The sequence below is a fragment of the Penicillium expansum genome (genome assembly GCF_000769745.1).
Source record: "Penicillium expansum strain MD-8 chromosome Unknown contig44, whole genome shotgun sequence".
NCBI classification, from domain to species: Eukaryota; Fungi; Ascomycota; class Eurotiomycetes; order Eurotiales; family Aspergillaceae; genus Penicillium; species Penicillium expansum.
Genome location: NW_015971181.1, coordinates 307,419 through 321,169, shown reverse-complemented (window position 1 = coordinate 321,169; position 13,751 = coordinate 307,419). Strand labels below are relative to the sequence as shown.

At 47.3% G+C, this 13,751-nt stretch overlaps 3 protein-coding genes across 3 annotated transcripts; 1 reads left to right on the top strand and 2 right to left on the bottom strand.

Moving 5' to 3' along the window:
• Positions 1 to 993: 993 nt before the first annotated feature.
• Positions 994 to 2,347, bottom strand: PEX2_014910 (uncharacterized protein; the record flags this gene model as incomplete). Its single annotated transcript, XM_016738767.1, has 4 exons — positions 994 to 1,459; positions 1,544 to 1,661; positions 1,751 to 2,117; positions 2,195 to 2,347. The coding sequence occupies 4 exons, from the start codon at positions 2,345 to 2,347 to the stop codon at positions 994 to 996; spliced, it is 1,104 nt and encodes a 367-aa protein (XP_016602661.1).
• A 4,044-nt stretch (positions 2,348 to 6,391) lies between these two features.
• On the bottom strand, positions 6,392 to 7,984 carry PEX2_014900 (copper fist DNA-binding domain-containing protein; the record flags this gene model as incomplete). Its single annotated transcript, XM_016738766.1, has 2 exons — positions 6,392 to 7,687; positions 7,919 to 7,984. The coding sequence occupies 2 exons, from the start codon at positions 7,982 to 7,984 to the stop codon at positions 6,392 to 6,394; spliced, it is 1,362 nt and encodes a 453-aa protein (XP_016602660.1).
• A 2,891-nt stretch (positions 7,985 to 10,875) lies between these two features.
• Positions 10,876 to 13,532, top strand: PEX2_014890 (putative C6 finger domain protein; the record flags this gene model as incomplete). Its single annotated transcript, XM_016738765.1, has 5 exons — positions 10,876 to 11,274; positions 11,338 to 11,450; positions 11,505 to 11,948; positions 12,007 to 12,596; positions 12,655 to 13,532. The coding sequence occupies 5 exons, from the start codon at positions 10,876 to 10,878 to the stop codon at positions 13,530 to 13,532; spliced, it is 2,424 nt and encodes an 807-aa protein (XP_016602659.1).
• Positions 13,533 to 13,751: the final 219 nt, after the last annotated feature.

Genomic DNA, 13,751 nt, shown 5'->3' with positions numbered 1-13,751 from the left:
TTAGCTATGGGTTAGCGCTGCGGCAGGGTCATTCCCTGTTGATCGGTATGTACAATGTACATTATGCATGCATATGCCTGGTTGCGTTGGGATACACAGCTAGACGGGTAGGGTACATACATACCATACATACCATAAGTTAGGTACATACGAAATAGCTGGTATGGAGCCGCATGGACCTGTTTGGTTCTATTTTGGGGTGGAGTGGTGTGATACATCGGTATACTACATATGTAATATTCTTTTTGTTTGGTATTGTAAAAGGAGGACTTGAATACTATGTACTCCGTATGTATGTATGGATTCCTGTACCTTTCAGACTCACAAACTGTACCTCGTGTATTTTTATTTTATACACTTTGTGCCTCCCTTGTCCGTATCGGTTCAGAACATGCGCATGTATGCGAAGTGAGATTATGTAAGGATCATATGGTTTCTGTTAGATAGTAGTTGCTAGCTATACGCATAATCTATCATTGTAAGACCCCTAGATAATATCTAGAGGTATACTAGGTTCAGGGTAGGGCCTGTCAGCCGGGTAAGACACCTGGGCACCATGACTGAGAGGAGAACATAATGTATTGTCTGAAAGTGCCAAGACTAATTGTTCTTAGAATTAAGAGGGATCCCAGGACATTCTAGACTATAGGTAAGAGATATACTAATACTAATATATCTATTGCTAACAAACCACTCTCGTATTGGCTATGATGCGTCACCGATCAATTTCTTGAGTAAGAGCTTGATAGTATATTATCTTTGACTATAATCAATTGTTTTACATAGAAAAGTCCATTTCACAAATTAAGCCTTTCTCCGCCTTCTTTTGCTGTCTATGTATGAAACTGAAGAAGGCAGGCAAAATATTTATTAAAAAAGACATATAAAAGAATCCCAGAAAGACTCGAGGCCGCAAACACGGCCGACTATTCTTGTCTCATTATATAAATTACTCTAGTATAATCTGTTTATGTATATTTATGGTACAACATACTAGGGAGCACGGCTTCTGCCATGTCCTTGCTCCCAAGTAATACTAATATCCACCGTCTTTGCAATTCCATCCCCCGCTACCTCCCCCCCATCATCGCTGTCATTGGCATTGACAGAAGCCTTTGTAGTCGCCATCTCAATGTCCTCGCCACGTGCCCCCGAGAAGAAATTCTGCCTACTCCCAGAGGCCTCGCGATTCGTCTGTACGCGATTCGTCATTCGTTGATTCGTTGTTGTCCTTTTCCTGTACGATGTGGTGATGGGGAAACTGCTTGATTTGTCGCTTGCAAACAACTGGCGCACGGAAGAAACAACCAGCGAACGAAGGCAGGGAACCGATGCGGTGATAATGACAATATAGCATTCGATCATAGACCAGCAGGTAAGCTCGATTGCATTGGCTGTACCGTCCCAGGTTAAGATCTGGTTGAGATTTACAGCCTTCATTATGGCACCGACTGTCGCGCTATACAGGGGGTAAAGAAGTCCTTGTTAGTAAGTTGGGCTTGATAAGGGTGTTAATGTAAACCATATGAAGGAAGGTACTTACACAATACCCAGACTCGTGAGTATCATGAGACTGAACTTGATCATCGGCTTTAACTTGAGATCCCAGAAAATATAGCACGGAAGGACTGCTAGCAACAAGTCTGCGGAGGAGTTGCAGACTATGGATAATTTGCTATTGTTAGTCAAGAATTCAGGGAAGTGTGTTTTGCATAGCTGCGATTGAGGCTTTGACATTGAATAAACATACAGCAGAGGAAGTAACCAAAATGGAGCTGAACATAGTCTTCCGTGCAGTCCGTGGCGTATTTGGGATCCCAAACCCCACGGATATCGTGGCATTGAGATAGGATAAGAATAATCATTACAATATTTGCCACTATTTGCACCGCAAACAGTACCCATAGGCTGATCTTGAAGACTCTTCTCGTCGAAAGAACCGGCAACAGGTAGAGAATGAATGCGACCCGGCCTAGGCAGGTGCTTGTGACGCTGGAAACCTCCATTATGGTATAGTACTTGAGAGCGGTGACCTCGTCGACTCCAGGACGACCGGATGCAAAGCCGTAGTCAAGAACCGCGATTGTGAAGAGTATCGATGAGGTGAGAGCGAAACCCTGTAATAAACATATCGAGGGTTAGAACAGATGGGACTTATATCATCATTTCCCCCCAGTTAGTGGCATCAACTTACCAGAGATGCAATCATTATAACATCGTCGGATCCGATATGGCGAAGCCTGGCTTTTGCAAATACCCGGAGTATCACAACAATGATTGCGACGGCCCCAAGAGCCCATGTGCCCTCTAAGACCGACTTCCGATCACCAATGAGAGTAGGCATCATGCGGGGGTGATATATCAATAATGATTACATCCCCCTGAAAGCGATAAGATCTGATAGCGGCGGCGTTGACACGTTAGGTAGCAAAGAGAGGAAAATCAATCAAATGTCAAAGATCTGGGGTACGAACTCATTATCAAGTTTTCTGAGTGTTGATCCAAACATCAACCAACTAGGCCCCTAACGATCTAGAACAGACATACTGGTTTGTCCTAACCGTTTTTCAAAGGAGCATCTCATTTTATTCCATGGTTCACGAATGGAATCACAGCTTGGAGCGGAGCACATACTTTTCCCTTCGGGTCCGCTTCTTATACGAGACACGGAGCTGGAACATCTGACTCGGTTTGAGCTTTAAAGGGGCCGTTAGCGTCTCGGCGAGCGGACATTAGCATGGCAGGGTCTCCGTGACAGGGATCCAGAATATGCCGAATATATGGAGTACCGGTATCTCTCAATTGAACGGGAATCCTTCGGCGGGTTCAATTCGAAGTACGGTGTACTCCGTAGTCAGTGCGTAGTCTTCTGGTTTTTCTTTAGCTCTTGGGCAGTTCTAATGTTCTGGAGCTTCTGAGTTCCTCTGCCCCTGTAAAATATGATTGGGTCAAACAAGTTTAACTATTTCTCCATGTGGATTGAGTTTTCCACAATTCCCGATAGAACACTCCCAAGTTCCATTAGCAAGATATTTATGTCTATGTTAGCACATCAAGGTTATAGATCTTCGCAATAGTGTCCCGCCTCGTATTCACTATTCCGTTTCTGGTCGATTCAAGGCGGGGCGGAACTTTATTTTCGGATATGCTCATATCATTGGCATCTCTTCCGCTTATCAATGCCTCATCCAAAATAAATGTGGCGAAGATCTGTTTCCTGTCAAGAAACTTAATTCGCATTCAGTAACATATGTCAGCGAGGAATGGCCGAAGAATCGCCTTTGATTGGGTCGAGGGCGTTAAGGATTTTATGGTAGTTTATCCCGAGAGTTCATCAACTCGAGATTCCTTTATGTTGTACATAGTTAACAGTTTTATACACAGTTCACAATAACTTAAAATTCTTCATATCAGCCTGGTATGTACCTTCGATTCTCTATATGTTTCTAATCTTATTCTTCGGGGTTTATCTTCGCGTTTAGTACCCAACTAGGACTTGCTAAACGCGACACTTATATAGGATAGTGCAACCTTTTTATTCCTGTACCAGTTTGTGATTTTCTCGATTCTCGACTGATGGAGATTACCCACATTAGACCATTTCTTTTCGGCGAATATTTCCTCATGCCTCCTGTATATCGCACCTTGGCACTCTTCTCTCTTTTAGGGTATGGCCATTTTGTCCGATCCACTTACTCCTCGCCAAATATTTGATCTTATGACACACACTGCTTTGTCCCATTCGACATAGACCGAACCTAGTGCTCTTTTAGGGAGATGTAATTAACAATTTCTTTGCCCTGTAGACAAGATTGTCAAGGCGCAGAATATCCTATTGTAAAGGAAAAGTGTTATGGATGACGCACAAAAGCGCGCGTCCCTTGTCACATGTCAACGAATTAGACATTACACGTGACCCTTTTAGCGCATCGGATTTTGGCCTCGGCCCAGTAATGCGGCTCAACTACTCCGTACTCCGTACACAGGTTGCGGTATGTTCCGTAACAGCTTCTGCCACGCATAATTAAGCAACTCATGACACCCATGATTTTTAAATTATTCAACAGGAAGCGCGAAGAGAATGATCTATACTCTAGGCCCAAATGCGCCTCACCAAATGCAATCGGAATCTCTGATTCCACCTGTGAAGTCAACGGCGACCCCTTCAATGGATGGAAACTACCGATCCCACAACCAGACCAACGTATTCTCAAACTCGGAGCCCGACAACGCAACAATCAACAAGCAAGTCACTTCTTCCAACTCCCAATAGAAGTCAGGAAACTGATCTATACCGAGCTAATGGGTAATCGGCGCGTACATATCGAGCATGCGTGGATTTTTCCGTCGCCATTTCGTCGGAAATCGAAGCGAGACGGGAAGCGCTGGGAATGGTGGCATGGTGTTTGCCAGAGGGGCGGATCTTTTGTTGATGACCGGTGTTGGCACCGTGAAGATGAGAGGTATGCGAATAAGTTCGAAGGGCTGAAGAGTGCGCCGGCCGGGACGAAACTTAGGGGCGTAGAATGGTTGAGGTGTTGTCAGATCGGGTGAGTGTTGGGTCTTTTTGACGGATGTAGTGCGTTCATGGCTTATATTATTTTCCAGCTATGAAGAGGCATTAACAATCCTATATGGGACGAATGTCTTCATTCTGCGAAGCGGGTTAGACGCTCCGTTTATTATGTCTAGGCTTTTATCGCCGGCTTGTTCCTCTCTCATCACGTCTATGGAGATCTCTTTTGATTGCTGGTACAAAATAGATGAAAGACCACAGGCTGCAGCTTGGGAAACGGTCTACCCGGCCTTATTTGATCTGTTCGAGCATTGCTTCTGCAAAGTTCACAACTTCCGCTTGACGATGCATATGCCGGCCTGGGAGAAGGTGAGAGGAGCTATGAATGATGACAAGATAGCCGAGATCCTTGCGCCGTGGGAGAGACTTGCACAGAGTCGAGACTGGACTAGTTTAATGCTTTGCGTTCCGTCTGATTGGATCCCTTGCTTAACAGGCAGGGTGGAGAAGCAGAGCAGGTGGGAGTTGACGATGACTGACTGGTACGAGCGCACGCCTATCGAGGGTTTAAAAAAGGTACACGCAGACTAAGAGGGTTTCTTCTTTGGGCTCGGCGTATAAGTCATCATATTCTGAGGAAGGCGGGCTTCCTAGGTCATCGATCCAATTTCCGATCCACTTGAGTTTGATAAATCTCTGAGTCGATCTTTATGTCACTAGGGATTTTTCACTAGCAGAATTCCCGGACGCATGGGGGTTGGATAGACTAATAGGGTAACTTGAAACAAAGGCTGTACCTTTGGCTTGAAGGCGAACGTAGACTTGTTTCTAATTGCGTCTGCTCTTAGGGGTAAGGCGAGGGTCCAACTCGTGCGTACGGGTGAAGAGGCGTTTCTAGCCTCGAAAGAGGTCATTTTTAGCGTCAGTTCCATAGGTTCTCAGATTAGAAACGTAAAATTTCTATTTATAAATACAAGAATAATCGGGCGCCTCTGCGGCCTTGTGATGTCTTCTTAGATGTATATGAAGGCGGTAGGAGAAAAACACTACCTTGTGCAACTATGTATATATAACCTATGATTGTTCAGCTTCAGAACGCAAGAGGGCAACCTCTCCGAAGAATCCACGAGTCGATCTGCGATGAGGCAGCTGAGTGGCACAGGGGTGTAGATGTGCATACTAGCTCGGACTTCCTCACCGCTATATCCCACTTCATGACCGGGATCTTCTTTGCATCCGATCTACCCGGGGATTGTTACTAGTGTTCTAGGTGGAATACACGGAGTAGTTTATTTGGTATTAAACTACTTTACCTAGTTGATAGGTAATTGGTTGATGAGCGATATCATGGGGTTGGGGTATGCCAGCTAGGGGTCTGTGCTGCCCTGTATAATAAAATATAGGGTGCATGATGAAGGACATCCAAAGGCAAATCTCGGGTTCTGTAGCGATCCGCACCGTGTATGCATTGGGGTATCGTTGTCTGGAAGCGAGTGTATGGAGAAGTACATACCGCCAGAATCATTGTACATGTAAAAAAACAGAACAAATGAAAAAAGTAGTTCTATACACCGGCGAGGATGCAAGTAAAGCCAAAAGAATAGCGCATGTACGGAAGCAAAAAGCAAAAGAATGTCCAGGCACGTGTAAGTGGCCAAATCGCAAACCCCTCTAGATTGAATGGCTATCAAGGAAGGAATCTAGACTGGCTAATGGAACAAGACAAATTAGGCATTTATCATCATCTCTCATCATGGTCATGAAGACGGTGTGGAGGTGGTGGTAGATTGCCGCAAGAGAGCAAGCCCCAGGACAAAAGAAGTATTGGAGGAAGAGAATAAAAGCAAGGATAGAAGGATCGAGCACCACTGTTTCTTACTGGGCCCAGGACTGTTGGAAGAAGGTGTCGTCCATGGGCGGGGTGGAATCAGCATCGAACAGACCGCCAGGCCAGATAGGAACGGAGTCCGTCGGCGGCGAGGGAGCGCTGGGAATTGGGACAGACGTCATGGGCTTGTACACTGGTATATGCGACATGGTGTAGATATCCTGCGTAGGGACCGGTTTAGGCTCTATGCTCATGCTGGCTTGCAGCTGGTGCTCAAGCGCAGCGGTGGACTCATTGGTCGATTTAAGGAAATCATCGATGTTGATCGAGTCCAGGTCATTGGAGGACAAAAGACGCGCCTGAGGGAGACCGACCAATGAGGATGCAGAGCTGACGCGGAGATGGTCCATGTCAGATGCTTCGCTCACGCTGTGCAGATCGTGCATGTCATTGTTAGCATGACCCAAACCTGGAAGCGGTCCAAACTCATCAGCCTCGGAAATGTCTCCGGATGACGAAGGCGCTGGAAGACCCGAGGGATATCCGGTGAAATCAAAGCTCGCATATGAGGGCGCTTGCGTGCTAGTTGCGGTGGGGACGTCGGAGTATAGAGGGAAACTTGACCAGTCGACCGAGGGAGCACCGATGCCAGCAGACCCCAGGGGCATGTCGGAGTCCGGTGAGGTGAAATAACATTCTTGGTAATGTTCTTGGAATGCCATGCAGGTGATGGGAGAATTAGTGCTCGTGGTCGGGAAGGAGGCGAAAGAGGAGACGTCAAGTGGAGGAACATTGGTGACAATCTGTTCTAGAGGGAACTTGTCCATGGTTGCAGGAGCAGATATCGGGTTTGACAGCGCATCATGGGATCGGTCTAATGATGGAGCGGGAGGTGCTGGCGTGACGAAATTGTCGAGGTACGAGTGATCGAAAGGAGTAGGTTTCAAATCGTCTTCGGCGCCCGAAACATGCGCGCTGTTGGGAGAACCATTTTGTGACGTCTGTTGTGATGTAGGAAATTCGGACAGGGTAAGAGGTTCCTTGATGAAGGTCGACTGGCCTAGCGGCAAATGATCCACCGACCGACGGGGTAAGTCGGTTGGGTGGTGGATGGTATGCGATCGCGGGATCGTATAAGGCAATCCGCATTTGTGGGCCATGTCATTATGCTTGTGGGCGGGTTTATGATGACCGTCGCGGAAAATCGTGAGCGTCGATTCAGATTTGGTAGACGTAAGAGGAGGTTTCCGTGGGGTTTCAATTGTAAGCGGGGGCGGAGAGAAAGGAAGACCGGTCTCAGGCACAGTATCTAGATGTTCCTTTTTGAGTGCGCAAATGCAGCGCTGGCCATGACAGCAACCACAGCGACCATGGGAAATACCGGTATGGCAGTCTTCCTTCTTTTTCTTTTCACCGCAGTCACACTGGGTGTGGGTTGTCCGAGACTTGCGTAGGCCGCGACAGTGAGTACATTGAGAGACTGGGCGGCCTTTTTTGTTGATGTGAGTCAATTGGCGGTCTAAGGGGAATCAGCATTCGGTTCTAATTGTTGAAAGAGCGTAGGATTTGCATACCATTGTGGTGACAGCTGCTGACTCGGTGACCCCGGACGCAAGCCTCACAAGCATACTTTTCACCATCGATGAGCATCGCTGCGGTGTTACTGGGAGGTACACATGCGATGATTCGCGAGGGATATCGGAGAGAATTGAAGTATTGAAATAAGAGAGAACCGGTGAAGAGACCGAGATATCGAGCCGTCAAGGCGATTGGCAGCGGATCCTTCGAGAGGTCGGGCCGAGTAGAACAAAATGAACAAAAGGGTATAATCGTATAGTCGAAGGTCCCAATGCGCGAAGGAGTTCACAGAACGCCAGACTAGCAGTGTGAAATGCCGTTGAAAGCCACCGCACTGTCTTCGATTGGAACAGAAAGCAGAAAGAAATCGAAAATCCAAAGGGTATCTAAGGCGCGAGGTAGAGGAGGGGGGTTGTGGTCAGGGATCGGAGAGTAAGAGAGAGAGAGGGGAGAGGGGGACCAAGCCTACGCACCGTTTGGCGCCGGCCGTTAGACAGGACACCAAGTACCGGTAGTGGCGGCCAAGATAAAAAGCGTTCGATAAAAGAAGACGTTGGACACGCAATGAGGAAAGAAAGAGAAGAGAGGAAGGAGGGCGGGCAGCCGTTAATAACGGGGTATGGGACGAGGATTTTCGTTGCGCCACTGGTCTTTACGAGTGACCGTATTGACGTAGGGACAAGTATTGTATTGTACTTTTACTGGGTTTTTACTGCTTTTTACTGCTTTGATTTACTTGGGATGTACGGAGTAATGATTTTTTACTTGCATATATACAACATAACAATTGACTAATAAAGTACATATGTATGTACTATTTAAATAACTGTACTATTACATATGTACCGGGGAGTACTTTGTAAATAATATGGTTCTTTGACTTAAAAAACCCTTGAATTCTTGTGCCTTTCTGACTCCACAGGAACCATCGTTGCTTAGGGTTTCGTTCCAACGCACATCGTGAGAAATTGCATTTGGTTTTGCTTCTTTTTATCGACTAGTTTTTTTTGTGTATTTTTTTCTCTTTCCCCCCTTTTCTCCTTTTAAACTTTGAACTTTTTTTTCAGTGCCCAAACTGGCAGCCCCAACCGTTGTGTATAGTACGTGGAACAACAAAACATATGGTGGCAACCGAAGTCGTGGCCACTACATGGAAATTCCCTTACTAAAAAAAAAATTCTGGCAAGTCTAGCCTTATCTATGTAACGAACTCACCCCACTAGCAAAATATGGATCTAAAATCTGGGGCCGCACATCCCGACCTTGACACTCTTACTATACTCCATATATAATATAGGAATTTTATGTTTCTTTGTGCTACGGCACCCTGGTTGCTGGGGCTGAATCTATTATGAGAATGTTTCAGGGGTGTTAGCGCTTGATCTACGGAGTACTTCGTACATTTGCAAAGAACATTCCATAATCCCTGTCAGGCTTGTTAAATGATTTTAGTATTACCTGAGTGACCTATGACAGGTACTCGGCGCAGACATCTAGAAATGGAAAATGATAAAAAGAGAGAAAGAAAAGAAAAACAAGAAAAGTCAAAGGGAAAAAAAAAAAAACATCCAGTGGAAGGAGTCCACGTAGGTGCATCAAAATACTAATAGTATAAGTTACCAATACATACAAGTCCAATACAAGTACAATACACAAAATGCATGCCATAGCGCCAAAGTGGGCCGATGGCGTCAGTGTTCCTGCTTCGAGCGGCCTGCAGGGAGAGTTTGGGGCCCTGATCTGCATCTACTTTACCCACCAATCGCTATCTTTGCAGTGGATTCGGTAGGATTGCCATCTTTACGTACGGAGTACTATCTACTCGATTATCTTTGTAGATTAAAATATGGAGTCTTTGGAATATGTGTTGTACACCATTTACGGCACGGAGTACGGAGTACAAAGGAGGCACATGCTATTTTTCGATTTTATATCCTTATTAATAGTAGGGATGCTTTGGATGAAGTGCTTGCTTGATCTATTCAAGTAACCAGCGGGCTTGTAAGTTATTACCCAAGTATTTATGGTCATTAACTATAGATCGATCTGGGGTTGGATTGAATTTATATTGTGATCTACATTTCGCTATTTGGATAGTTTTCAACTGCATTGGCATGGGAGACTCTTGTATGTAAAACAACACAGAAACCATAGGGGCTCGCACCGAAAGGCTGAATCGGTAGACTAATGGTAGACAAGTATTACTAGGTTCTCACCAGTAACACTATGAGGGAACATCAAATGCAACTCTAGGTGCAACTCCAGGTCATGTGATCTCGGGAATGGTAAAAATAATATCAGCTTTTACAACATACGTTGTAAAAACATTTGAAGCGCTCACCGAATAGTTCGATGTCATTTACTAGCCTGAACGCATGACCCATACCCACTGGAGTAGCGACAAGAACTTTGAGTGTTGGGCGCCTTATAAAGTCGCCGCACTGGTACTGGTACATGTCTCGCCTAACATCGATGGTATTGCATGGTTAATCGTTGTAGAGAATTGACACAGACTCATCGCATCAGTCTAATTTGAGTCAACATCCTTGAATATGGCATGAGCACCAAGTATGTCAAGGTATCCTAACTTGATGTTGGAAGTCTAAGTGTGCGGTAGTTCATCCGAAGCCGAAGGGGAAATAGTATTAATCCGTTCGACACGCAGAAACGAAAGGCCGTCCTCCGTGCGATCATCCAAAAAAAGACTCGGGGAGGTAAACAACTGTATATAGCTTCAAAATGATATCTAATTCCAATGAATCCTCCGTACAAATGTTGTTGCTTAATGCGGCGCTCTCGGCGCTAGCCCCCTTGAAAATCCCCCCCGCGAAATTTTAGTTAAAACTTCACATCTGGCACTTCGCGTCCTACACCATCTTCCCTCCATCCCCCGGAGGCCCGCTTTGCCCACAACCCATCATTTCTCTTACAGCTTTCAGATTTATTTCGCGCAATGAATTCTCGCGAGCAGTCTGACATGCCTCCGGCGCCATCTTACCCGTCTCCTAACGGTGCGCAGATGGCCCAGGGCGTGCCCTCGTATTATGGCAACCGCCAAATGACCACCGACGAACTGCTCTCCGCGGAACTTTCGCGCGATGCCTCCGGTCCAGGTCTTGGCGAAACGAATAACGGTGTTCATCATGGCCAGTCTATGGTGTTGGGTTCCTCCAATGCTGCCGACATGGGCCGAACATCTTCGGAGGACCAACACCAGCACCAGCACATGCTCCAGTTCCCTCCGAGTCAACAGGTCGGCGTCGACCCTAATCACGACTTGAGCTATGGCGAACAAAGCGCGCGCAAACGGTCGAAGATCTCAAGGGCTTGCGACGAGTGCCGGCGAAAGAAAGTACGATAACAACTCCCCTCGAATGCGATTGTGAACTAAGCTAAGACGCGTTTTCTTTTACAGGTTCGATGTGACGCGAGCTCGGAAACCGGTCTTGAAACATGCTCCAACTGCAGACGCCTCGGCGTTGTGTGCCAGTTCAGTCGCGTCCCGATGAAACGCGGCCCCAGTAAAGGGTAGGGGAAACAAGTGCGCCACTACAAGAATCGTCAACGCTGACAGAGACACAGTTATATCAAAGAACTCGCGGAGCGACTCCATACTCTGGAGAACCAGATGCAACCAGGGATCGTTCAGCCTGACGTGCCATACCAGTCTATGAACGAGGTGTCTCTGCCGAGAGGGTACCAGGATTTCGCATCGCCGGTGGAATCGACCTCGGGCAATCGCAAGAGGACTTACTCGGTCTTTGAGGGTCTCCCCAGTTCCTCATTTGCACAACCTTCATTCAACGCCCGTGTATCGCAAAATGCCTTCGACACCTCTGAGACAGCGGCAGACCCGTACAACCCAGCCGTCGCCAGCGGTAGCGCACCGAAACCTGGCAATCTGTTCTGGAACCCAACAGGCCATGAGAATGATCTGCCAAGCGGCCTCGAGATGACGGATTTGCCAAAGCATGAAGGTGATGATGACATGTCACCAGTGACTCTGGACGAAGGAGCTCTTGATGCGTACGTGCAATGTGTAACCCTCCTAATCATGGGAAACCCATCTAACACCGGACTACAGGTATTATCAAAAGATCCACACCCTTCTGCCAATTCTTCCCCACACGAAGGAGCGAACTTTGGAGCTTTTGCACCAATGCAATCGCGAGGCACAGGAAATTTTCTGCCATGCTTTGTACAGCGTTACTCGAACTGACATGTCGCGCGTGGCGGGCAGTTTCGAGAAGATCAATGGCTTTGATAATGCTCAGGACCTCCTCATGTTCCACACCCGCCAGCCATTGATTATCCACACGACCCCTGTCAACCTTATCTGGCTTCAGTCTCTTTTGCTGATGATTGTCGACTGTGACACTCGTGGGCCGGATAATTTCGTTCTGAAAGATGGCGTGCCCAAGGGCACCCTAGTCCAAGCAGCTAACAAGCTCGGATACGATTTGGCCAAGAGCCAAGGCCAGCTGAAGAACAAGCGATCTGTGGATGCTGATGTTGATTCGGATGCCAATCTCACCCGGCGCAACTGGGTGTCTTTGGTCATCTTGGCTCGGTGGTACGCTATCAGTGTAGCAGATGCCACCGTTCTGGGTGGGCATGAGATTGGTGGCCGTGAGGATGAAAGGGTTGTTGGTCAAATCACAACCGGAATTGCTTGTATGTTGAGCTCCCCTGTTTTACAATTATGCTATCTTACTGACTCTTTTCGCGACAGCTTACTCGACATTCCTCTCTGAGATGGTCACTTTGGCTAACGTCGACCACAACATCTGCCAGACTAACTCCGGGCTGGGTCGTATCATCGGTGCGAATCTCGTCTCATCCCTGGAGCGTCTAGCAGAGATGGAGGACATATTCCAGATCCACGAGCTACCCGAGAACTCTACCACTCGCCCACTCTACGAGAGTCTCCAAGCACAACTCTACTGGACCGTCCGTTTGCTCATCAAGCGCCACGTTTTCGTGTATAGCCCGTACGAGATCATTTTCTGCGCGCAGGAGGTAATCAACGAGATGCACAAGTCAACCATGCAATCCCGTCTCCCATCACCCTTCGATCTGCACAGTCTCGCCCTCGCCTCGATGACTCTTCTCGAGGCGACCGTTCTCCCAGAACACGCAAACGAATGCTGGGCCACCCTCGAAAAAGTCGAAGAGATCCTCGACCGCCGCTCCAAGCGCGCAGCAGAGGGGTCCGAATTCGACAATATCTTCAGCACCCCGGAATGGGACGCCAAGATCCGCATCTTCCTTGAGTGGCGCCGTATCAAGTCCCAGGAGAGCCAGCTCCAGGAAGCTGAGATCGGCGGTCTTGCCAAGTCCCAGCAGCCTGTGATGGGCCCCAACGAGCAGCGTTCTCTCCAGCACCTTGCTGATCTTGCTGTCGGCGCTGAGGGCTCTGTTGGTCAGAATGCGCCGTCCACACCCCCGCCGGGCCTGTCTAACGAGCAGGGCGAAGCAGAGCAGAACCTTGCTCCTCAGTTGACACAGTCGAATGGCGGGTCGGGTCGTGTTGTTGTTGACTTCACTATGCTTACTAAGGAGGGCTATCTGAATGTTTTCTCTGGTTTGATCTACCGTCGCACACGCTGAGTTTGCTTCGCGATCAAGTTTCGTCTTCTCCACTTAATCTTTGTATTCTCTGGTTTTTGTCTGAGTAAAGAAGGCCTATCGGAAATTTTTTTTTTTTTTTTTTTTCTTTTTTTCCTTTATGTAATATTTTGCGTTGGCTGGGCTTTTCTATGGCCCAAGTTTGTCTCTTATGTCTCATGCTGTAGTCGTGCCTTGGCTAGGCAGCGGGGATTTAGCCCT